A 25,570-nucleotide genomic window follows, 5' to 3' on the forward strand; every position below is an offset into this window, starting at 1 on the left:
GAAGATATTAAAGTAAATATAGAAAGAACATAAAGAAATATATGAAAGGAACATTCCGAATAAAAGAAACAAAAGATCCATTAAATAATTGTATAAAGACAGAGAATTAATAAAAAGAACAAATCAAACGAATAAAAAAACAAATAATTGTTTATAAAAGAACATTGTGAATAATGAAAGAAACAGTCACATATTTATTATACATGTGTATGTGAACTGTTTTAAAAGAACGCATACTCAGTTTTTTCTGTAGGTGGCTGTTGTTTTTCAGCTTCATTTTTGTTGTCCCCTGAAATTGTCTCCAAATCACGTTCAGTCAAAGTTTTGTTTGCCAAGATTGCTTCTAATCTCATTTCCTCTTCAAAGTCGTGTGCCTGAGGAGGAGGATTTGAATCGGAAACCATTCCAAGCTTCAATGTCAAATCAGCAAATACATTAGGCTGGGAAGGCATGATCGGAGGTGTTAAAAATGGTGGCAAATCAAATGTAACATCCTCAGATTCCTTGATTTCCTTTCTTTCATTTCCTTCTGTTGCCTTTCGTACTGCTTCCTCAAATAGTATTGTGAAGTAGTCTGAACTGAAAAATTCTTTATCTTGACTGAGGATTGAACCAATCTCCTCAGTATTCCTTCCTTCTTGCCGCTCTTCTGTAGAGTTGCCCTTCTCAAAAGTAACTGGAATTTCAGTTCCAGAGCATGTTGACCACATTTTTGCCATATTGAATGGCAGACTTTTTTTGACATCAATAGTAGTGTCAAAGAACTTTCTGGACAACGACAATAAGTCGTTGAACTTGTTCATGACACTACTGAGTTCAGTAGTGGTTTTAGTGAATTCAGCATGGAATTCCTGTTTAACAATAACAACAATAAGGACTGGATAAATAAAAAGAACATTCGAATGGAAAAAAGAACAAGAGAGATCCCTAAAAGAACATTCAAGTAGAACATAGAAACATTGTTAAAGATCGAAAGAACATGTTAAAGAGATAAATGAACATGTAAATAACATGCTTAAACATATAAAAGAACATTCAAATGTAAAGAACATCTTTTTAAGAAAAAAGAACATGCTTAAATAACATGAATAAACATTTAAAAGAACATGTAAAAGAACGTAAAGAACTAGTTTTTGATAAAAAGAACATAAACACAGAAAGCAAAAAACATGGTAGGAAAAAAGATTATATTGAGTACGTAAAAGAACATTTGTTGGAGGAAAAAGAACATTACAACAAAAACGTTGAAAAAATAAATGCAATGGTTTTGTTGAGTGAATTTAATTTTTACCTCAATTGTAGAAGGGACTTTTGCTTTCTCACTGGGGTCTGCCTGTTGCTCTGGCAAATCTTTGTCATCCCCGAGTTGAGTCACTGGTGCACCTTGATGTTCTCTGGACACATCATTTGTGGACCAGTTAGGCTCTTGGTGTTGATGTTGCTGTTGTGGTTGCTGCAGTGGTTGCTGCGATGGTTGTTCATCATGTTGCTGCTGTTGTTGTTGTGGGTGTTGAAGAAGAAGTGGTGGTGGTTGTTCACTGAGTGCTTTTTGCTGTTTGAGCAGCTCCATATCCTCCCTGTACAGTTGTAGCTCAGGTGGACCTTGAATTCTGTCCAGAATCAAGCCATGTCCGAAGCCTGTAGCATTGTCATTGCGTACCCTGCTGCTTATCATATCTCTTGTCCAGCAAGAAATTAGGGGGAAGTTCCTTGGAGGGTACTCTTCCATGATCTGCACCCGATCGAAATAACATACCTAATTTAACAATAACAACATAATTTATTGTTAGTTAGGTGAAAGAAGAAGATGAAAGTAATATATATAACAAAGGGAAATGCTAGCTTAATGATTGAAATTTACCATTAGAAATGGTAGTGGACCAGCAAACCATCTGCTACGGTCCACATTCCAGTACATAGCTGCCCCAAGAAGGCTGGTGTATGCATACTGGCACCAATTTAGATTCCTCACTTGCTCCAAGTCAACAGTGCTTGCTAGGAATCTGAAGTTTGGCTTTTGAAACAGAAAAATATAAAAGAAAAGAACATTAATTATGATTTTAAATAGAATAAGAAAATAGAACATTCAATAGAAAATAAAGGAACATTAGAGAGAATGAAAAGAACAATGAAAGAAGAGCAAAAGAATATTGAATACAACTGAAAAGAACACAACTAACATTCATATAAAGGAAAGTACAACAATAGGACAGTGAAAGAGAAAGAAAGAACATGGAATTCGACAAACAAATAAAAGAACAATAAATATTAATAAACATTTAAAAGAACATAATACGCAAACAAAAGAACATTAATGAGAAATAAAAGAACATAAATGAGAAACAAAGGAATTTTGATGTAAGAAAGAACATGGAATATCATACAGAATAAAAGAACAGTGAGAAATATTTAAAAGAACATAATACGCAAACAAAAGAACATTAATGAGAAATAAAAGAACATTAATGAGAAACAAAGGAATTTTGATGTAAGAAAGAACATGGAATATCATACAGAATAAAAGAACAGTGAAAGAGAAAGAAAGAACATGGAATTCGACAAACAAATAAAAGAACAATAAAAATATTAATAAACATTTAAAAGAACATAATACGCAAACAAAAGAACATTAATGAGAAATAAAAGAACATTAATGAGAAACAAAGGAATTTTGATGTTTACCGATAAATTAGTAGTGGATTTAATGCAGGTGTTAACTGCAACCACTAGGAAAGATCTCTTCCAGTTATCATCAACTGGAGTCTCATCTTTGATCAGTTTTTCAACCATTTCTTTCAATTTTGGGCATCCAGACTTCACTTGCCAGTATGCCCAAAATTCAGCAAAAACCCTCAACACTTCAGGATCTTGTTCATCCGTCCATTCCACGACCGGAGCTCCTCCAATAGGTATACCGTACACCAGGTATACATCCTCTACAGTAATATCAAGGGAAGACTTTGGTAGATGTAAGGACCGGTCGGACGAGTTGAAATTCCTAACCAACTCGTACGGGAATGGATTTTCGTTTTGTGGGATGTCAAGTTGCAGAAGAGATCCAAAGCCTAACTCCACGATGGCTTGTTGTTTTCTTATATCATGTGGTTCATTAGATGCAATTCCCCTCAAGAATCGCATCATCAATTGCGGAGTTTGCCTTAGATTTAGTTTCCTTTCTTCAGGTTTTGGTTTGGCAACAACCAAAGATTTTGGTTTCTCATCATCCACCTCCTCCATGACCTCATCAGAAACAACAATTTGTTTACTTCTTGTTGCTCTCTGGAAAAAAGAAAAAATATAAAGAACATTAGTCAGGGAGTAAAAGAACATTATATGGAAGAAAAAGAACAAATAACTTAAGAAAATTTTTGACCTTCTCAACTACTTTTTTCCCCTTCTTCATTAAGGGTTCACTTTCCTCTTCTACTTCTTCACCTTCTTCTTCACCTCCTTCTTCATCTTCCTCGTCTTCATAAACCTCCCTCACAACTATCTGATTAACTTTGCTACCCCTCTGAATGAAAAAAGAACATAAATGATGATGTAAAGAACACAAGACAGGAAAAAAAGAACATTCTTTATTTAAAACACAGCATTTATCTCTATTATAATATAACATTAAGGTAAATAAAAAGATATACAAAAAGGGTAATGTGAAGTTTACCTTAAGTGCTGCAGTCTTTTTCAAAGTAACTCCATTCCCCTTCTTAGCATTTGGTGCAACTTTTTTTGTTGAAATTTTCTCAGCAGGCAACAAGCTCTTCTTCTTATGTGCCTCTTCCAATTCCTGCTTTACCTCTTTGATAAGATCGGGAAATTCTTCTTTCAGCAATTGACTTCTGTTGACCAAAACAATAGAACATAAGTAGTAAAAAAAAAGTAAAACACAGAAAATAAAAAGAACACCATTTATGTAAGTTACCTTGTCCTTTTCCTGTTTGGTATTGATTTCCTAGACTTCCCCTTTGCTTTTTCAGGTTCCTCACCAGCTTCTTCTCCGTCTTTTTTCTTTCTAGTAAAAACATAAATGCAAAAGTATGTTTAAGAAACGAAAAATAACAACTACAATGTAAATATGAAATAGTATTAACAAACACAGATGATACCTCAAAGTAATTTTTAAGTTCGTTTTCTTTTCTTTTCTTTCTGGTTCATCCAGCTCTTCTGGAACTTTTACCTCAGCCTCCTCTTTTTCAGGTTCTTTCACTTCTTCATGCACTTTTACTTCATGCTCTTTCTTTTCAGTTTCTTCCTGCTTTTCAGGATCTTTGCTGGAATTTTTTTGTCCTTCTCCACCCTTCTTTTTTTGTTCAATCAGATCCAGCTGCTTTTCCTGTTGTAGCAGCTTTTCCTGAAGTGCTTGCACCATCTTCTGTTGTTCTTGCAATGCTTTCCTTTGTTTGGAAAGTCTATAATGAAAAAATATATGTCATGAAAAAAAGAACAACACCAAAAACACATGTTATGAAAAAAGAACAACAGAAAAATGTTTAAAATAACACATGTAATGGAAAAAGAACAACATGTCGTGTACAAAAGAACACAGCTATGCTTTTGGAAAGAACACATATTATGAAAAAAGGAACAACACAAAAAACAAGTGCACAGTTCTCATCCTGCACCCTTGTACAATATCTTATTCATCTGATTTTTTTTATTTTTTCATATACAATATATAAATAATGTTTGTCCTCCATATTCTCATTCATTCATCATTTCATAATTTTAGCAACACATTTTAGAGAGAGAAAAATGAGAGGTTTTATTTTCTCTCAACAGAAGAGAGAATTTAAGAGAGAGAAAGAGTGAAATGCGATTTCTACTTTCTTCTCTCTCCAACTTTTCGCATTATTGTTCCTGTTTTTTTGAGAATTAGTGAATTAATCAGAATACTAATTCTCAGGAGATGAAAAAATACAATTTGCTAATTTTCGTAGAAAGAAAATTGAAGGAGATAATGAAATTCAAGAGGATTGTGATCATTTGCTGAGGATTTATGTTGATGTTGTTGATAAATGTTGTTCAACTGTTGATCAAGGTATGCTTATATGTTCCTTTTCTTATGTTCTTTTTATTAAGTGTTCTTTTACTGTGTGCTAACAGTTTTAGGTTTGTCTTTTAAATGTAGATGGTTTGTTCTTTTATCCGTGATTGATTGTTCTTTATTTTTTAAAATACATTTAAGAACAAGTAAAAAGAACACCATCTTATCAAATCTAAGCACATTGTTCTTTTTAATTTTCATTGATTGTTCTTTTAATGCCTAGTGATCTTTTAAGTAGACATGGACTGTTCTTTTCTTCTAGATGCATAGTTCTTTTTAAGCCTACATTAATATTGTACTGTTCTTTTGAGTGTACATTGGTTGTTCTTTTGAGTCTACATTGATTGTTCTTTAAACCTGCACAGTTGGTTCTTTTAAGTTTTTATAGATAAGAACATAGATAAAAAAGAACATAGATCAAATTCAATAGATAAGAACAAAATTATAGATCTAGGTTTAAGTTCGTCAAAATTGTACTGTTCTTTTTAGTCTATTTGTTGTTCTTTTAACCTGGGCGAATTGTTCGTCAAACAGTAGGGCTAATAAAAAGAACAGACAGTAAATAAATAAAAGAACATAGATCTACTTATTTAATTTAAATTTCCACTGTTCTTTTGAGTTAACATTCGTTGTTCTTTTAAATCTATACCATTGTTCTTCTAAGTGTATGATTCAGTGACTTAAAATACATTTAAAAAAAAACATAAATGTAGATCTACTTTTAAATTCGTTAAAAAATGTATTTGGTTTCGTTATTGTAATTAGAACATTAAGGAAAACAAAAAGAACAAACAGAAGGTGTAAATGAACCTAGGTTTTTGTTTAAAAAATCCACTTACTCGCTCTCTTCTTCTTCTTCTTCCGTTTCTGAAACTTCTTTGTTGATATCTTCCAACAAATCCGCATCAATTGTTGGTGTAATTTCTTTCTCTTTCTTCTTTTTGTTTCTTAAGTTCAATAAAGTCGTTGTCAAAGGAACATCATCCCTTCAAATGAAATTTTATAGAAAATTAAAATTCATGGGAAATTCTCTAAAAATTAAAATTAAACTGAAATTCAAGAAAAAAGAAAAGAAAAATGAAGTTGAATTCTTACTCAATAGAACATTTCGCATCAACTTCTTCTCCTTTTTTCGATTTCCCCATTTTCAATTGTTAGGGTTCAAGTTTTTGTAACCAGATTATCACTTCCAAAAAACAAATTGGGGAAGTTTTTAGAGTGAAAATAGTAGAATTCCAAATTGGAGAAGTTCGGATTTGCAATAATTTGAAAGGTTTTGCACTGTTTTTTTGATTGTTGGTGAGTGAAGGTTTTGCATGTAGGTTGAGTGTGAAAGTGAAAATAAATGTCGCATTCAATGATGTCTTTATATATGATAAATTGAAGAGAGAGAAAATAACTGCTACAGTATTTTCAAATTTAAACTTCCTTTTTTTTTTGTTGTTCTTTTCGTCCGCTCTTTTGTTCTTTTGGCCTATAAGTAAAGAAAATGATGTTCGTTTGAGTCTCCTTTGTGTTCTTTTTATTATCTGTTGTTAGTATTTTTAAATTTGTTTTTTATTAATGTTTTTACTTAAATTATATTTTTTAATTTTTTTTATTTTAAACAGTAATCTACTTTTTAATTTGTTAAAATACAAAATGAAAGACAAGTAACTTATTTAATTTTTTTTTATTAAAAGATTTTGAGGAGAGAGAAATTAACTGCCACGTTTTATGTTTTCATAGGAAAACTTCTGTTTTGCGGTTTTTTTCTTGCCACGTTCATTATTTCAATAAAAAACTTCTGTTTGGCGGTTTTTTTCACTTTTTAACGTTTTTGTTGTTCTTTTCGTTGGTTCTTTTGTTCTTTTGTGCGTCTGGTGTTGCATTTGCCATGTTCTTTTTAAAAGTGCAGAGAAATCGTTCTTTCCTTGTTTTAACCTTTCTGGTTTTTAATATGTTTGTGTTTTTCTTTTTTTCTTTTTGTTCTTTTCCTTTACTTTCTGATCTTCTCTCATTTTAGTGTATTATGTTCTTTTACGTGTTTTAATCTTTTTGGTTTTTAATATGATTGTTCTTTTCTATTTGTTCTTTCGTTTAATTGCTGATGTTCTTTCTTTTTAGTGTTTTATGTTCTTTTACGTGTTTTTACTTATTGTTCTTTTACGTGTTTTTATTTATTTGTTGTTTTAACCTTTTTTGGTTTTCAATGCTATTGTTCTTTCCTGTTTTACTTATTGTTCTTTTGGTTTAATTCTTGATGTTCTTTCTTTTATATTTTTGTGTTCTTTTATATTTTTTGTTGCTTTTTTATGTTTTTGCGTTTTGTTCTTATTTTTCTGCGTTTTCAATGCTATTGTTCTTTCCTGTTTTACTTATTGTTCTTTTGGTTTAATTCTTGATGTTCTTTCTTTTATGTTTTTGTGTTCTTTTATGTTTTTTATTGCTTTTTTATGTTTTTGCGTTTTGTTCTTATTTTTCTGCGTTTTCAATGCTATTGTTCTTTCCTGTTTTACTTATTGTTCTTTTGGTTTAATTCTTGATGTTCTTTCTTTTATGTTTTTGTGTTCTTTTATGTTTTTTATTGCTTTTTTATGTTTTTGCGTTTTGTTCTTATTTTTCTGCGTTTTGGTTCAGGTGCACCTAGATCTAGGTGCACGCGCCTGTACCATCCGCGCGTTGGGTACAAACTACTATTAAACCAACTACGAAAGAGGAAAAAAATCTGTTGAAAATAGAGAAAGAATTGAAGACGATTTGGTAAACCGTAAACGTTTGTTTTTCGAAAAATTATGGATTCCGTTCAAACATCTTTAGGTATATCAGTGGTTGTTTTGTTGCACATAGGAAATTACTCGTATATTCTTGTTTGGTTCAAATGAGAATTAAATTTTCATGGCCTCATGGGAAGTTACTTACCTTGGAAAAATTCTTAGAAAATTGATTACCCTTGTTTGGTTGGCATAGGGCATTCACTCTTCATGGAAATTATGACTTACTAAGGGGGGATGGGTAAACAACTTCCATGTGAACTCCAAATTCCTTGGAAGTCTTATTTCTTCCTCTAATTGCTTGCAACCGAACATCAACTTAAATTCGCATATTCTCATGAAGTTTGACTTCATGGGAGGTGAGTGAAATTGATTAGCTGGTCATACAAATTTGGAATTTGCATGCAAAGTTTTGTTTAACCGGGGGGATCGGTAAGCAACTCCCCCATTTTAAAGAAAGTACTCCGTATAACTTTTCAAGAGCTATTATGTCTTATGTCCATATCAATCAAACAACTTATCAATCTTTTACTTCCTATAAAATGTCATTTTTCATAATTTAGATGTCAACCAATCAACCCCTTAATTACATTTTACCAAAAAATAAGGATACAATTTTTTTTTTGGAAGAAAAAATAAGGATACATTATATTCACCTCATATAAGATATGTTGTGTTTTACCTTGTTTACGGTATAAACTTGGGTATGAAGTTAATAATAGCAACTCCAATGAAATTAGCTTGTCATCTTGCCTAAGATTTTAAGCTAATTAACTTTCTAGACATTATATAGTTTATATTTCAATGTCGAGTTACATTACCAAACTACGGAGTAGCTTCATATTTAATTGGGTCTACATTTACATTTAACCATTTAATTTTAATTGTATTTTGAATTTTGAATTTTACTATTGGACAATTTTTTTTTCCAAACAAACTAGTTTGTACAACCTAATTTGTTTGGCCAAGCTAATTTATTAAAATCACTCTAAAGGTTAAGCTAGTACCTTGAAACTTTTGTAAATTGCAAGCAAGTCTCTATCCACTACCAGTGGATTACTCAAGTACAATTTATAACCTAAAAGAAGTATTAAAAAGTTCGAATAAGTCGTATAATTTCATTTGCGTTTGGTAAACGAAGATCATATAAATGAAACGCGCCCATAGTATAATTTAGGTACATATAATAGATTGAATATGTGACAACGTACAGTATATTGTTAAGAAACTCTTGGTTGTGTAATGTGTATGGTCTATACTTTAGATCATTCCCCCAACCTAATTTGGCGTTAAGATTGAAATTTTCTAGATCAAACTATTTACAACTTGTTAATTCTAAATCATCTTTTATACGTAATTACAGGAAAAATAATAAACGTAAGGAGTAACCGTTTAATTTGGAGAATTTATACTTTAACGGTGTGATCTCGGCTATGAACCTTCATTGTTATGTTTTTCTTTGTTGTCTTTGAATGCAAAACTTCAATTGTCAATAACTTAAAATTTCTTTTATATAGCTTAATTTAGTGCAAACCTATTTAGTAGCTACCTTTCTGCAGCAACAGAATTATGTATTGGCCCTTAGGATTGGCAACCCTCAGTATCTCATCTTGGATACAATTTTATGCGAGAACCTTATGGCTCTGCCATACTTTTTACATTTCCAAGTGCATAGTTATGAACTTTTAATTTCTTGGAGTTCCTTAATTCCAGTCATGTGTCGCTGGTGAAATTTGAAGAGAACAAGAAATGTACATTCAACGTAGTTGGTGACTTTGAAAACAAATAAAATAACTGTGTCACTGACGAACTCGCAACGAACATTGCAAAATTGATAAAAACGTAATAAGATCCCGCATTTCTCCGTGTGTACAAATCATGCGATATGGTCAGAGTAAAATGTGAAAAGAGTGTAAATGTACGTCCAGCTGATGCAATTAAAAAAACAACAATAGCAAATCATATGAATACGTACCCTTCAATTTGGGGCGCCAAATTTATTAGATCTAAATAGTTAGAGAATCTTGCGCTAGAAGAAGTTTTAGAGCATCAATTATAAGGTAACTCTTATTTGCCCCCTCTTAGTTCCTTCTCTCATCCACATCACCACCATCTCTTAATAAGAGATATCCATCAAAAACTCTAAGAAATAGACTATCTCTTATTACTATCTCTTAACTACCTTTTTACATATTTTTCCTTTTTTAAAAGAAAAATAAAATCACAAAGTAAACACAAACCTCCACCTCAACCCCACTCTTATTTCTAAGAGCTACCTCTTATTTAGAGGATGTCTCAAATCAACCTCTAAATAAGAGGGGGCTAAGAGTTACCACATTTTACCTAAGAGCTAACTCTTAAAGAAAGAGAAAAGTTAAGAGAGGGCTAAGAGATAGCTAGTATTGATGCTCTTAGAGTTTCGAGAAGACACCAATAGAGTGTCTATTTCTCAAGATTAAGCACTTAATAATTGAAGGCCACAAATCTCTATGTCATCAAGTATAACACTACAATGAAATTAAGTTACCTCGAAGAAGACGAGGAAGTCTCTACGGCTATCTGTTATTTGTTAGCGATAGAAAAGTAACGATAAATAGAAATGAAAATAATTTTGGGGTAAAAATGAGATTGTATAGTAAACAACACATGGACCTCTTGCTTAAAATGGTATTTTTTCCCCCAAAGAAATGGTATGTTTTTTCAGAGAAATGGTACTTTTTTTTTTAATGAAATGGTACTTTTTTTTTGAAGAAATGGTAGTCCTTTTAATGGAATGGTATTTCTTTTTACGAAATGGTATCGAATTTAACGAAATGGTACTCTTTTTAACGAAATAGTACTAAAATGATACTGAATTTTTTTTCTTGTATTTTTCTACTACCACCCTTGCTTATTTTGTCATTTAATGAGTGTTACATATGTTTTTGCAATAAATAACGGATAGCTGCAGCGACGAGCCCTGGAGAAAACACCAATAGAGTGTCTACTTCCAAGACTATTGTCGACGTGTAAAAAATATCTCGAAGTTCGACATGACCTCTTTTAACCTATTTTCGGGAGGCATGTTAATTAGGTGGCAATTTTATAACAAATTACTTTCGTATGTATTTGGTTTGACTCTTGCATCGATTTATTCTTCTACAATATCATTGGAAAAAAAAAAATATATATCATTGGAAAAAAGATTAGTAATGTCATGTTATATTCTAATGTGGTCTGACCTGCTGGCCCAATTTCACTCAGTTCGAAAATACTAGATCAAGCTACCAAAAAAAATTACACCAAAATTTGAATCCGGTCCAAAAAGTCTGACATAAATTTGTTGATTCGGCATGGGTTTCATAGTAAAATTCGACCCGTTCAAACTATTAATCATTTACGCCCTCTGTTCCTGAATATTTGTAATAATTTGATTGTCACATTTGCCAAAACACTAGCTTGACCATATTTTCATGCAATTACATATTAGTAAAAATTTAAAAAAGAATTTGATATTTGAAATTTATACATTAAGGTACGTGTTATTTGATTGACATGAAAAAACATGAGAAGTGTAACTTCCTGAGGAGTGGAAGGTTGTAGTGTTATTTGGTTTGCAAAAACATAGAAAGTCACATTTCCTAGGAACTTCTACTTCCTAAAAAATGGAGGAAATTGCTTACCTACGCCCCTGGTCAGTGAAACCTCCCATAACGCATTATACAATAACATACATTAGTAAGAAAATTTGGTCAAAGTTAATGTATAATAGTGCAAAAGTCAAACTGTTGCAAGTATTCAGGAACACATTGAATATTATATTCTTATTTTATTGAGTAATAAAAAATATTGAGATTTTACTTTTATTCTGACATAAATATGATAAGTTATAAAACAAGCAAGTGAATTGACAAATAAACATTCAAGATTAAAATATTTATTGAACTTAAGGCATATAAATAAAAGGAAAGTTATAATTCTTAGCTAGCGCACTAGGGCGCTCGTTAGCATTTACTCCCTCCGTCTCTTTTTGTTTTTTACGTTTTTCTTTTTTGGTATTTCAAAATGTTCTTTACATTTCCTTTTATATTATCACATAAATAACTTAGTATTCTATCAAAATTTGTGTCCAATCATTATTTTAACCTATCAAATTCATTGGATCATTTAATCTCTCACACTTTTCCATTGGGACATTAAATTTTTCTCATTTCCCAATATCAGAATTTTGATAAAAGTGAAAACATTATAAATAAACGTAATTTATCTCGTTTAAATAAAAAAATTGAGGGAAATAAATTATTCGTTAAAACGCGTGAAAAATAACAAACGTAAAAAACAAAAAGAGACGGAGGGAGTACCTATTTGAATTTGTATATTTTATCCGTTCCACAAATATCGCACTACATTGACTTTTACACAATTTATGGAATACATTTGACCATCATTTTGTAATATATCCGTAATAAAATATATACTTGAATTTATATAAGACTTTATTAGATTTATATTGATATATATTTTTTATATATCAATTTTTTTTATATAATTTTTACTTGTGCATAATATGAGAGATTAAGAGTCAAATGGTGCGTTTTATTCACCTGATTTTGACTTATTTTTTAAACTTATCTTATCTTAATTTATTAGAACTTATTAAAAATTATTTTAGTTATAAATTTTACTTGGTTAACCCTATTTTTCACGAACTTATCTTATCTTAACTTAATTTTCCTGAAATAATGAAAATAAGGTGACCAGAACAAAAACCAAAAAGAACAGAGTAAATACATTGATTGAATATATTTTCTATGAAATTATTTGAAATAAATTACTCCATATTTATTTAAATTTAATTTGTCATTTAGGGCGTGTTCGGCGGTATCATAAGTTACCTAAACGCTACTTGTAAATTATGTAAGTGTTTGGTGTGGTAGCAGATGAGGTAATGGTTAGAGGTAGAGGTAACGATTGGGTAGTTTTTGTCAAACATTAAAAATAGTAACGTTTGAAGATAATGGGTAGCATTGTTAAAGTTATAATAAAGTTTTTATAGCTTTATTTGTATTTTACAATCTCAACCACTACTTTTACCAAACACTCGTATTAATTATCCGCTACTTGACATCTAACCGTTACCGACTACTATTGACCGTTATCTGCTACTCCAACAACTACAAATTACTCAACCACTAAGCGCTACCTGCTGCTGTTAATTTTGCCCCGGTATAAATTTGATTTGCCAAAGTGGGTCCAACCACCCGGCTAAAATCAGAAGTCGTGCTCATCGGTGCACTTAAGTCATCACGCTGTCCACCCTCTTCTCAATCTTTCCTCCCTCCTCCATTTTCCTACCAATATTTTCGTCATTTTATGCTTTTTTTTGCTATGGAGTATTTTTCTTTTCTATTTTCTAGATCATTTTTTAAAATGAAAAATAATTTGCAAATTGATCCAAATACTGACATTTTCCACTACTTTATGTCGTCTTGTTTTGACTCCGATTGTAAGGGGTATTTTTGTCCTGTAAAACTTATACTCTGTATGAAGTATGTAATCGGGAAAAAAATAGGTTATTGAAAATTTGAAATAGGTAAGGTTAGTTTGGTAAGTAAAGTGGGTAAAGTTGTCAAAAATAGAAATGTGATAACTAAACGTACTAAAATATTGTTATTAGAAGAGCACAAATTCTTATTTACATGGGATATACGATAAATATTGTATATTGAAGCTAAAGTTGACGTAAAATGGTTAAAAGTTATCCTTATATATGTAAAACTTATTTATTTTTTGGTGATAGAGTTTTTATTTTAATAAAAAATATTTCTTCAAAGTCACTGATAATGTATAAAATTAATCATTTAACACTTTAAAATGTTTATCTATCAACTTTTCTTTTTAATAATATAAAAGTTAGAGAAAATTGTGTAAAAGTTAGAAAAAACTGGGTAAAAGTTATGTTAGTGTACAATAAATTAACTTATTTACACCTAGTGCATACAAGACCTTTTGCTAAAAGAGAATGAGAAAAAAAATACACGGTATTATTTTCTACTACGTACTCTTCTTTATGAAATTTACGGAGTTAGGTTGTCATAAACTTATCTTATTTTATCTGAATTTATTAACTCGTCTATTTTGTATTATTGCTATTTGTTGAAAGTTAGAAAGTGTAAACTTGTTACTCATATAAACTTATTAACCCTTATCTTATTAACCCTAAACTTATTTTATCTTAACTCATTATCCCTTATTTTATCTCATACTTCCTCCTTTTATTATTACACTATTTGCAATTTTACAATATTCACACATTCTCTTTTATCATTTTTTTGTGATTTATACAAAAGGAATTATATATTCATGTGAGATATTGACAGACTTGTTTCGATATATATTTTCAAAATATCAACTTTCTAAATTTTTAGCTAATACACAATAAGAGATATTAATTGCTAAGTTTTGGATTGGCAAGCATAACACATCAAATGGTGCAATAATATAAACAGAGGAAGTATTATTTTTTGTTGTTGGAAGTTTTAAAATACTACTTCCTCCGTCCTTTTTTGTTCTTTACGTATTCCATACCGGGTGTCCTATTTTATTGTTTAAATTGAGATTTTTCTTTTTATATTATCACATAAATGTCTTAATATTCTATTAAAAATTTGGCTAAAGATTCCTTTAGCCAATTTAATTCATTTGGGCATTTAATCTCAAACATTTTTCAATTGGGGCATTAAATCTTGCTCATTTTCACAATGTCATATTTTTTTATAAAAGTGAAAATACTATGAATAAACGTAATTTGCCTTGTTTAAAAAAATAGAGAAATTTCAATGCACATTAATTAGTCGTTAAATAGCGTGCATAATAAACAAACGTAAAGAACAAAAAGGGACGGTGAGAATATAACAATTAAACTTATGAATTAAGTACGGAGTATTAATTAACTTGAAAAAAGTGAAAAAAAGTTACTCAATAAGAACAGAGCCTTAAGATAATATGAAATGAGTAAACTTGATACATTTTCCAACGCACTAGTTTGACCAATAATATATGTAGGAGTATATAATAAAACATTATTACAAATTGCAAAAAGTTATAGTATGACAATGAAATTTATCGATACCATATATTAAAAGCGTTTATAATCAAGTCCATATGTCACGTGACGTTTCCCTCTTTCCTTTTCCAAAGGGTCTTATACTCCATGTCAGTGCTAAAAATCAAATCAAGTTAGTATATACGAATAGTGCTAAAGTCTAACTGTTGCATTTAATATGAAACGGAGGGAGTAAAATAATTTTAAATGAGACTCAAACCCTTGACCTCAAGTCTAAGTGATGAAGACTTATCCACTAAGCTAAGTTGTATTTTATGTCTTTCTTTCCCAAACAAAAATATAATAAATGATCATAAAGATACTGAGTAATAATTAAAATAATAGTAGCATTTAATCAGGATTTAATATGTAATAACATAAATATGGTTTCTAATGTAATGAATATATGGATTACGGAGTATTACACATAATACTCCTATTTTATCAATATTTTAAATGATAACATTTGTTTTTAATATGAACTATGCGAAAAGTTAAAATGTGTCCATTATTTTGAAAATGATAGTATAATAAGAAATTATTTTCTTATACGAGTACTTGATTTTTTCTCAAAAAAGGATATCGATTAATTTTCCTTTGATTCAGTGTTGTTTTCACTCTTTATTATTCCCACCGTATTTTAAAAAGAGATACACTTTGATCGGCACGTAGTTTTTGGAGAGTGAGTTGAATTTATTAAAATAAGATGAAAGTGGGGTAATAGGTAAATTATTTATTATAGTACATAAATGATGTGAGTAAGTGTGGAAGCTACAAGAAATAGAGAAATATTAATATATTAGAAGTGTGGACCAAAATATATCAAAAAATAAAAGTATATATCTTAAAATATGGTCATTTAAGGAAAGTGTATATCTTTTTAAAATACAGAGGGAGTATAATTTATAAGTCTTTTTTACATAATTTTAGCATCGAATATTATAATATAGACGAGGCTTAACAAGTGTTCATGAACACTTACTAAGAAAACCGGTGTATCAATTAAGGGTACATTCCCTTAACCTTTTATGTTTAACAAAATTGGTTTAATAAGTTCAGGTTAATTTCAATACGTCTAATAACTTTAAACGAGTTTACTCTCTTCTAATTAATTCCAATAAATTGTAATTACGTCTCATAAATTTGATAAGCTTAGAAAATTTCAGACGAGAAGAACACACTCTAACGCGGTAATGCGTCGAGTGTTACCAAGTATATCATTATTTGTACTATCATTTTTTATATTTTAAATTATTTTAAGTGGGGACAACGGAATGGAATGGATTCGACTAAGCACGATAATAACGTGATAAAGCTTATAAGGGGGGTTAGTGGGTAAGAAGGTGCTATGATTATGAAGTCAATTGCACATTTGATATTTGCATCCAACTAAGATTAGAGAATAAATTCATTTTGGACTTTGAAATTCATGTCCTATGCTAATATATATGTCACTTTTGCTTGGACTTTATTAATTAGATCTTGTAAAGATTTAATTAAGTGATCTCTATTATATAAGCCAACTCCTGAGGGCTTTTTTGTAAATTAACTTTTCGTGTCCCCCAATAAAATTACAAAAACACCTTTCAATGCTTAACAGTGTACACCAGACCCCACCTCTGAATTAAACCCGAGGCTCCCTTCAACGCGCTCTCTCTCCTGACTCTATCGCCCTTTCTTCGTTCATCTCTCCCGTTCTCTCTCCTCTCACATTTCAATTTTTTGAAATGTCTGCTCCTCAGATCTCTCCCATTAACCTATCCACGGCATAATCATCGGAGAGTTTACAGGCATCTTAGGGAGCGCCTTACAGATCTTTTCTAAACCTTTGTTCGCTGGAGCAGCGGAGAGGAGAGAGGCGAGGATGACAACGAAGTCGGCGGCCACCGTATTCTCCACAGCTTCCTTAGCGCAGCCACCGTATTTTCTTTTCTATTTCCATCAGAAGTTCAGATCTGAAGGTAAAATCTTCCCTCATTTCCTTTATTATTTTCATGTAATTATATATTTGTTGTAATATGTTTTCTTCAATTTGTTTATGTGAAATTCCACCATGATTAGGCGTAATTCTTCTAATTCTTCACTATTGCAGTACAATTTATTGGGTTTTGAATTAGGGTTTTTTTGCCATCCCTTTTGATTTCGAATTTGTTGAATTAGGGATTTTTTGCCCTCCCTTTAGATTTCGAATTTGTTGAATTAGGGTTTTTTCCCCTCCCTTTTGATTTAGAATTTGTTAAATTCTTATTCTTGACGTGATTTTGAAATGGGTTTTGGGTTTTGTTGAGTTTGTCGGATTTGTTTCTGTTGTTGCAACACCAATTTTACAATCTAGGGATTTTAATTGCTATTTTGTTTTCGTTTTTGCAATTTTAATTACTAATTGAAAGCATATTTATAACGATGTTTTGCTTTTGATTAGGTTTTAGAAATCTGATTTGGATTCCTAATAAGTTCTGCCTACAAGTCTCTATTTAAATCTGATTTGGATTTCAGAATCGATTTTTTTTTACAATGTAGGATTGAATATTGATTTTTTGGTGATTCAATTTGATTGGTGGTTTTGTTAGGCGAATGCGTTTGTGAAAGGTGTGACACAAAATCGGCGTCAAATCGATGAACTGGAGAGATCTTCCTGCGTTGATGGTGGTGATTTGACGACTGATGGAGTTCCTATTGATTTTTATCTTATTAGGTGGGATTTTAGAAGGATCTGTATTTTACTACGCATTCAGATCTTTGTTTGGTGAATTTGATTAGTTTTTTGTATTTCTTTTTGCAGATTTGTCAAAGGATTAAGCTATATATCCGACTATGTCGCCTTTGAAGGAGATTGTTGATGGTATTCATAGTTTTGTGGCTAAGGTTGAAGATGACCTTAAGGTAAAAGTTTCAATCTTTGTATTGATTATTTTTGTCTTTATTTTAAGGTTGTTTTTGTTACCAAGGATTTGGACTTTAGGGGTTATTATGCTATGATTTGTAATCAGCATCTTTGTGAATGCATAAAAGCATGTTTAACAACACATTGATCGTTGTTGAAGTACTAGCTTTTGTGTTGTTTTCATCCTGCTACAAGTACTATAGTGCGTAAAAAATGGAGTATAATTACGGCTTTTCAATATAACATCAAATTGAGTTGGATTCTGGTCGGATCAGAGATTTGCCTTCTCTACACTTAACTAAGCCAAAAGAAACGATAGATAGGAAACCAATGAAATCAGTTGCTTAAGAGATCAACTAATTACTACACCTTCCAATCAGTCCTGCATCCAGATTGGTGGAAGTTAATATAACAGAGATTTTTCGTAATTTTGTAAACCAAGGGTCTCCCAAAAACCCGCCATTTGAAAATCTAACATTCTTATATTAGGTTAATAATCCACATTACCTTCACCATTATCATTATCATTACCCCATTGCCTCAAAGAGGCTCCCGCAAGAAGCAGGGTAAGGGGGGGTCGGACGTACGCAACCTTACCCCTGCAATTGCAGAGAGGTTGTTTCCAATTGACCCAAAAGCGATAACGGGACAACAACGGGACGACCATCGTCTACTTCATGGAAAGGAAGCGAAGAGGTATTAAGAGCCATTTTGATTTAGTCCATCACATCCCACAGCCAAAAGAGCAAATGAATCTTTGGCTCCATCCCACATTACCTTCAGTTGAGGAAAATAATTATGCAGAAAATAATTATGCTGAAACCCTAACTCTTCTTTGTTTACTTACATTTATTATATCCATTAGAGTTATCCAGCTCTGTGAAATTTTTGGCCCTTTAGGGGTTCTCTTTTCTTTTAAATTTTTGGCTCTGTGAAACTTAGAATTCGTGTATATTTAATGTGTTCTCTAATCTATTTGAAATTTCAGGTATCCACGGAAGCTTTTTCGCCCCTGGCCATGGAAGAACTGCATATCTAGGGTTCCAGTGAACCAACTCTGCAACTCCAACTTCCTCTCTCCTAAAACCTCACTCTCTCTCCTCAACAATGGCACGAACGAAGCACACCGCTAAGAATTCCATCGGATGAAAAGCCAGACCGTTTCCCTTTCTTTGAGATTTTGTAAGTGTATTTTTCATAATCAATTTCAATTGCCATTTTCAGAATACTTGCTGCTTTTAACATCTGGCTTTGATGGCTGTTTAACAACATTTAAATTGACATCTTTCTCCAAGCTTTGCATGCCTTCATTGACATCCTGGCAAGACCTCTCTGAGGTAGAATAAATGGTTTCTGAATTATGAAATTAATGGTTTGCTGATTTTATGTAATCTGATTCTGCTCTTTGTATGCAACTTTAAGGATGCATGAAATCTACATAAACCCCCTTTGGGTTTGCTCTTTTCTGAATTGTATTTTTGTTTGAGAATTTGATTCATCTACTGTATTCAAAGTTCTTTAGAGTTAAACATTTGATTGATTAGGCTAAAGTTCTTAGTTTTTTTTTTTTTGTTTTTTTTTATCAATTGACTAGGGTTTCCGTTAAATCTGAATTTTTTTCGTAAGGTTTTTGTGATTTTTTTGTTTTGAAATTTGACGTTATGCCCGAAATTGTTTTAAGTTTAGAACCGGTGAATCTCGGGGATTTGGTTATATTAGTGAATTAAGCTTATATATATTTGCTTATATTATTGGATTTGCTTAAATTGATGTGATGTGTGTTGATATTGTCAAAAATGGGGAAGGTTTCAAGCAGTTTGGTAACGTTGGGGCTGGATTTAAGAGACTAATGATTGTAGGAGACATAGCCAGTAGAGTAAACCCGATGGTGAGATGAGTGTTTTGGTGAGTATGAAATACTTAGTGAAGTGCTTGCACTGCCATTTTAACTCCGCCTTAATTATCGTGCTCTCTATGGTGTTGTTCTTTGACTGTGGACTGTGGTTACCAGTTCTTCGTCTCTGGGTTGAGACAGAAGTGATAAAGCTCTCAGCTTCCATAATAGGATTTTAGTTCTTGATCTTGAGTGCCTCTTTCAACCTTTTTGGCAGCTTTGGTTATTATGTAAGTCTGCTTAATTTGACTCATTGTGCATGCTTATGCCTACTGTCTTGAACTGCTTAATTTGACTCATTGTGAATGCTTATGTCTACTATCTAAGCCAACTCTTGAGGACTGTGGTTACCAGTTCTTCGTCTCTGGGTTGAGACAGAAGTGATAAAGCTCTCAGCTTCCATAATAGGATTTTAGTTCTTGATCTTGAGTGCCTCTTTCAACCTTTTTGGCAGCTTTGGTTATTATATAAGTCTACTTAATTTGACTAATTGTGCATGCTTATGCCTACTGTCTTGAGCTGCTTAATTTGACTCATTGTGCATGCTTATGTCTACTATCTAATCCTTCAATCTCCAAACTTACATTAATGGAGGTACACATTAATACAACAGCTCTATACCATGTTCCAACTGTTTGAAGCTTTTTGAATAGTTGTGCTATCAAATAGCAGGAAATTTGGCAATTGATTGATTGGCGTAATTGATTTTTGTATTGGGTTATTTTACTAGAGGAATGCCTGATTTTAGAAGTGTCGAATTTCTACTTACCTTTTGCTGTTTGTTTTCATGCCGGTTGTTCCACTCTGCTGTTTCTGCAATATTGCGTTTTGTTTTGGGGAAATTCAGAAATTCTTAATTGGAATCTTCTCAAATCTGCATACAGAGTACTAGGTATGTTGCAAGTTTCCAATTGATAGTACACAGTCACTCAATTTCTTTCATTTCTTGAACCTTTTGATTTCAAATTTGTAATATTTGGGGGTTTAATTTGTTCCAGGATCCCACCTACGGAACAAAACAAGAAATTGAAAGGCATGGGGAAGAAGAACGCGGAGTCAGGATCTGCAGTTGGGATGAGCAACTCTTTGAGTAAGGTATTTCATAGTTGTAGTGCATGGCTGGATAAGTTAATGAAGCATAAGCATGGCTGGGTTTTTAATACCCCTGTTGATGTGAAGGCCCTTGGTTTACATGATTATTTCACAGTAATTAAGCATCCAATGGACTTGGGTACTAATCTAAATACCAACTGGTACAAATATCCCAAGGACTTGAGTTTGATTGATCGAATTTAGGAATTTATATTTTGGTACTAAGAGTTAGATTCTTTGTCATGTAAAGGCATGATTACTCGGTTTCACTATTTAGATGTATAATCGTATAGTATTAATTTTTTAAAATACGAACTTTGTGAACATTTATTTTTATCTAATATTTATATTTAGTTGTTATAATAAAATTTTAAGTTTTTATATAATTTCGCACGCATCGCGTGCATAAAATACTAGTGTAACAATGAATTAAGAGGCTGCCAAAATTCATGTCATTAAATCTGGTCAATATATATTATTCTAAATGAGCCGCAATGACAATATAAATTATAAATGGGAAAGGGAAAGGGAAAGGGAAAGGAAAAGGGAAAGGGAGATTTAAAACTTTAATTTATTGTACATAAATATTCGGTTTAAAACGACTAGGCCAAAATCTCATTGGTAAATAAAATTCAGATATGCTACACTAAATTTAATTAGTGAAAAGAATACAGGGCAATGATAAATCCAAGGAAGAATTTCATTTTTTCCAAAAAAAATCAACTTAAAAGAATGTGAATTTTCTTTGAAGAAATAAAATTTTCCTTAGATTTATCACCTCTAGAATATAGTAACCAAATTAGATGCTCATTTTAGGGAAAGAAAGTACATGCATTATATTTTACGTTAAAAATTATTCTAACAATATTTTACATATTAATACTTCCTCCATCCCAAAATATAGTGTCCGTTTGACTAAAAACACGGGGATTAAGAAAAAAGATAACATAGATAATTAACAATTATTATTTGTACTTTCAAGCAAAAGTGCATGTTACGTGGCTTTTAAAGAGAGAGATAAATTGGTGATTAAAGGTGTGTACATAATAAATTGGCCTCAAAAAGACAAATACCAAACAAATGGGTTGTCAAAAAGTACAATTTACAAAGTAAAATTTTTGACTATTTAATGACAATATTGTAATTACAATTTGTGCATGAGGACATTATGGGTAAAAGTTAACGGTTTAAAATAAAAATAGGCACATCATTTAGGGACAACATTTTAGGAAAACATGCACTATATTTTGGGACAGCGGGAGTATTTCAACAACTTTTGTGTAAGATCGCCTTACCGAAAAAACCTCTTTGATTGCTTAACTAATTGGTTCTATTGCTTAACTAATTGGTTCTATTGCTTAACTAATTAGTTTCAGTGCTTTACTAAATTAAGTTTCATTGTTTAACTAATTGGTTTCGGTGCTTAAATAATGAGTTTCAATGCGTAACTAATTGGTTTCATTGTTTAACTTATATGACATCAAGGCAATCGATCTTTTGTGTAAGAAAGTCTTATATGAAAGTGAAGCCAAATCTAATAAATAAATTAAATAGCATAAAAGATCAAAATAATACATATCTTGTGAACGGAAGTAAGGATGTTAACGAGCCGAGCCGAGCCGAGCCGAGTATTTGGCTGTTCGAACTAGGCTTGATAAGAAATTTTTGAATTCGAGCTTGAGCCGAGCTTAACCAAGCTTCCATTATTTCCCCTATTCGATCGAACTTGACTCGTTTAAGTTTTTCATTGTTCGAGCTAATTAGCTTACGAGTAGCTCATTTAAATTCAAGCTCGAGCTTACCCGAGCTATACAATATAAACGAGCATTTCACAAGCAAGCTTAGATAAACGAGCAAGATCGAATTTAAACGAACATATCAATAAACGTAATATTATTTTAAAAGTTAAAAAAATAACAATTCAAGTACATTTTTTGCATAGCATACTTTAATACTTCCTATTTTATAATCTCGTAAAATAAAAATATTCTAAACATTGAAGTATGACAAAATAATTGGAACTTACTTCTAATTTTAAATTCGATCTTGAACAAGCTTTAAATGAGCTTATAAACGAACACGAACTATTGTACTTATAAACGAACATGAACGAGCTATTAGCGTGCGAGCATACACGAGCCAAACATTAAGTTGTTCGAACTAGTATCATTTATTAAACGCGTTTCAAAATTTTGTTCGGACTCATTTATTTATTGATGAACGAGTTTTGATCGAGTTTTGATAGATCTTATTCACGAGTTATTCACAGACGTATCAAATCATTGACATCCCTAAATGGAAGTAAATTAAAAAAAAATAAAAAATAGCATGGGAAGTGCATAAAACATATTACATGTAGGGTGCACCGTAAAGCCCCTCATATTTTCTCTTTATAAGTGACAAGAAAATGTATTTTTTATTTTTTATTTTTATTTTACAGTTAGGAGAAAATGTGATAGAGCATACTAATGAACATATTATATCTTTCGATGCACGGTGTAGCCAGGTGCACCTAATAATTTCCAGGAAGTGCAGGCAGGGGATTGGTTAACAACATCGTGTAAAGGACCCACTATGAGTGTCTCTGAATCATTCTTCTTTAGCGGATAACCAAAACGACAAGTTTGTTGTACCCAAGGGACCCCATTACATGCAGGGTGTACCGTAAACCCTCTCACATTATTTCTTTATAAGTGACAAGAAAATCAATTTTTTTTTTATTTTTTATTATTATTGACAATTAGGAGAAAATGTGATAGAGCATACTAATTAACATATCATATCTTTCGATGCACGATGTAGTCGGATACCCCTAATAATTTTCAGGAATTGCGGGCAGAGGATCGGTTAGCAGCGCCGTGTAAAGAACCCACTATGAGTGTCTGTCTATGAATCATTCTTCTTTAGCGGGTAAATTTTGGCGGGTAACCAAAACGACGAGTTTGTTGTACCCAAGGGGCCCAGGACTAGACCTGGTTATCGGGCGGGGCGGGTCAGGGTTGGTGCGGGTCAAAAGAGGGTCGGGTATTGAAAGGGTCATTTTTAGCGGGTCGATAATGGGCGGGTCAAAAGCGGGTCGCGGGTCAATAGCGGGTCATTAGTGGGCGGGTCAATAAACGAGCAATGAAAAATGAAAAACAAAAGAGCCATGTGCAAGTACAAGTAAATACGAAGCTATACACGTAATTTTTTGTATCATTACTATTTTAATTTTCAAAATAATTGTAGTATAAGTTTGACCCTATAATGACCCTGTCCAATAAAGACCCTGTCCAATAAGAGCCCTGCCCAATAAAAGCCCTATTAACTTGACCCTAATCCTATATCCATTGGACTACCCTGTCCAATAACCAGGTCTACCCAGGACGCCACAATGACGAATTTTCCATGTTTATATGTTTTAATATCATTTTCTTATAATTCCTAATTACTCATACTCATAATTGATAATGAAGGATAAGTAGAATTACCTCACCGATATATATTGTACGTCGTTTCTAAATAAGTGTCCTTTAATCGGTCGTTAGTATTTAAGTGTCATGTTTCTAATTTTGGACATATATTTTTCTCAATTTTTTCATAAATCATGATTGTTTTTCTAACATATTTTACACTTTTCCTACTTTTAATCCGCACATCTACTTTTATTTGTACTTTATCAACAAACAATCACCCAATTTATCATTTTTCCTACACTCAAAATCATTGTTTTTTCGTACATATTTTTCACATTTCTTAATACTCGTATTTTTCACCAAACGAGATACTTATTAGGAACGGAGGGAGTACAATTCTAGTCACATTACCTTTTCTAGTATAATTAAAACTATTGTAATATTATAATTATGATCAATGCAATACACTCCAATTCATGGCCCCACATAAATAAGCACCAAGATCCACTCCTTGTTAGAGGTTTAACGACCTCAAGCTGCTAATTTGAGTGTTTGGTTGTGAACGGTTTCAATTAGCCTTTTCACCCGAAGTGCTAATTTAGAAAATTTTGGTTATAGTAGACTTATAATTTAGCAGTTTCACATTGTGATGTGAAATTACGCAATAGCCCCAAAGTTTGAGTATGAGCTTCTCCATGTTCCTCTCCACTCCTCTATGCTATATTTCCCCTCCATTATAGCTAGTCATCCAACCCCCATTCAATATCCTTAATACGCACTTCCTCCATTCTTTATTTATTGTAACGTTTTGACTTTTACACAATTTATATAATCTCCTTTGATCGACTTTGATGAATTTTATATAAACTAAAACATAATAAATAATGTGGGTTCTTGTGAGATTTATCTCAAATTATATTTTCACAATATCATCAACTTTTACAATTTGTACTCATACACGATTAGAAATATTAATAGTTAAAGATATGCGTTGGCAAACATACAAGTCAAAACGTCGCAAACTCGCAACTAAAAAAACAGATGAAGTATTAAAAATTGGTAATTGTATGAGTAACCTTTTCTAATTTATAAGTTGATATTTTATCTACTAGTTTTCCAAGTAACTGACATCTCATTTGTGAGTGTTTCCACAACAATAAAATTTCAAAGGAATTTGCCAATTTGGATCCGGATTGTGCTTAATACCAATACTAGTAGGCTAGTAGCCGTCTAGCCGAGTGGGTGTGGCACTGTGGCCGTGTGGACTTGTGAGGAAGGAGCCCATCTTTGACGTTTATTAGGCTTATATTTTTGTTTTATTTTAATTACAACAAGTACATGACACGGGCTTTTTGTCTTGGGCCAATAGGCCCAATATGATTTTTTTTGTTTTGTGTTGTTTTGTTTTGATAAGGAAATAAAAC

At 31.8% G+C, this 25,570-nt stretch overlaps 1 protein-coding gene and 1 long non-coding RNA gene across 2 annotated transcripts; one reads left to right on the top strand and one right to left on the bottom strand.

Moving 5' to 3' along the window:
* Positions 1 to 84: 84 nt before the first annotated feature.
* Positions 85 to 6,642, bottom strand: LOC130459725 (uncharacterized). The gene is made up of 10 exons (XM_056827237.1): positions 6,140 to 6,642; positions 5,884 to 6,030; positions 4,107 to 4,409; positions 3,923 to 4,012; positions 3,665 to 3,839; positions 3,374 to 3,514; positions 2,683 to 3,279; positions 1,862 to 2,014; positions 1,292 to 1,756; positions 85 to 851 (listed from the first exon to the last, which is right to left on the bottom strand). The coding sequence occupies exons 1-10, from the start codon at positions 6,187 to 6,189 to the stop codon at positions 222 to 224; spliced, it is 2,751 nt and encodes a 916-aa protein (XP_056683215.1). The 5' UTR covers positions 6,190 to 6,642; the 3' UTR covers positions 85 to 221.
* A 9,881-nt stretch (positions 6,643 to 16,523) lies between these two features.
* On the top strand, positions 16,524 to 21,065 carry LOC130466205 (uncharacterized). The gene is made up of 6 exons (XR_008926215.1): positions 16,524 to 16,842; positions 17,452 to 17,576; positions 17,664 to 17,764; positions 18,754 to 18,947; positions 20,507 to 20,551; positions 20,658 to 21,065. It is a non-coding gene; the product is annotated as an uncharacterized lncRNA (long non-coding RNA).
* Positions 21,066 to 25,570: the final 4,505 nt, after the last annotated feature.

This window comes from Spinacia oleracea, chromosome 1 (genome assembly GCF_020520425.1).
Source record: "Spinacia oleracea cultivar Varoflay chromosome 1, BTI_SOV_V1, whole genome shotgun sequence".
In the NCBI taxonomy this organism is placed as follows: domain Eukaryota; kingdom Viridiplantae; phylum Streptophyta; class Magnoliopsida; order Caryophyllales; family Amaranthaceae; genus Spinacia; species Spinacia oleracea.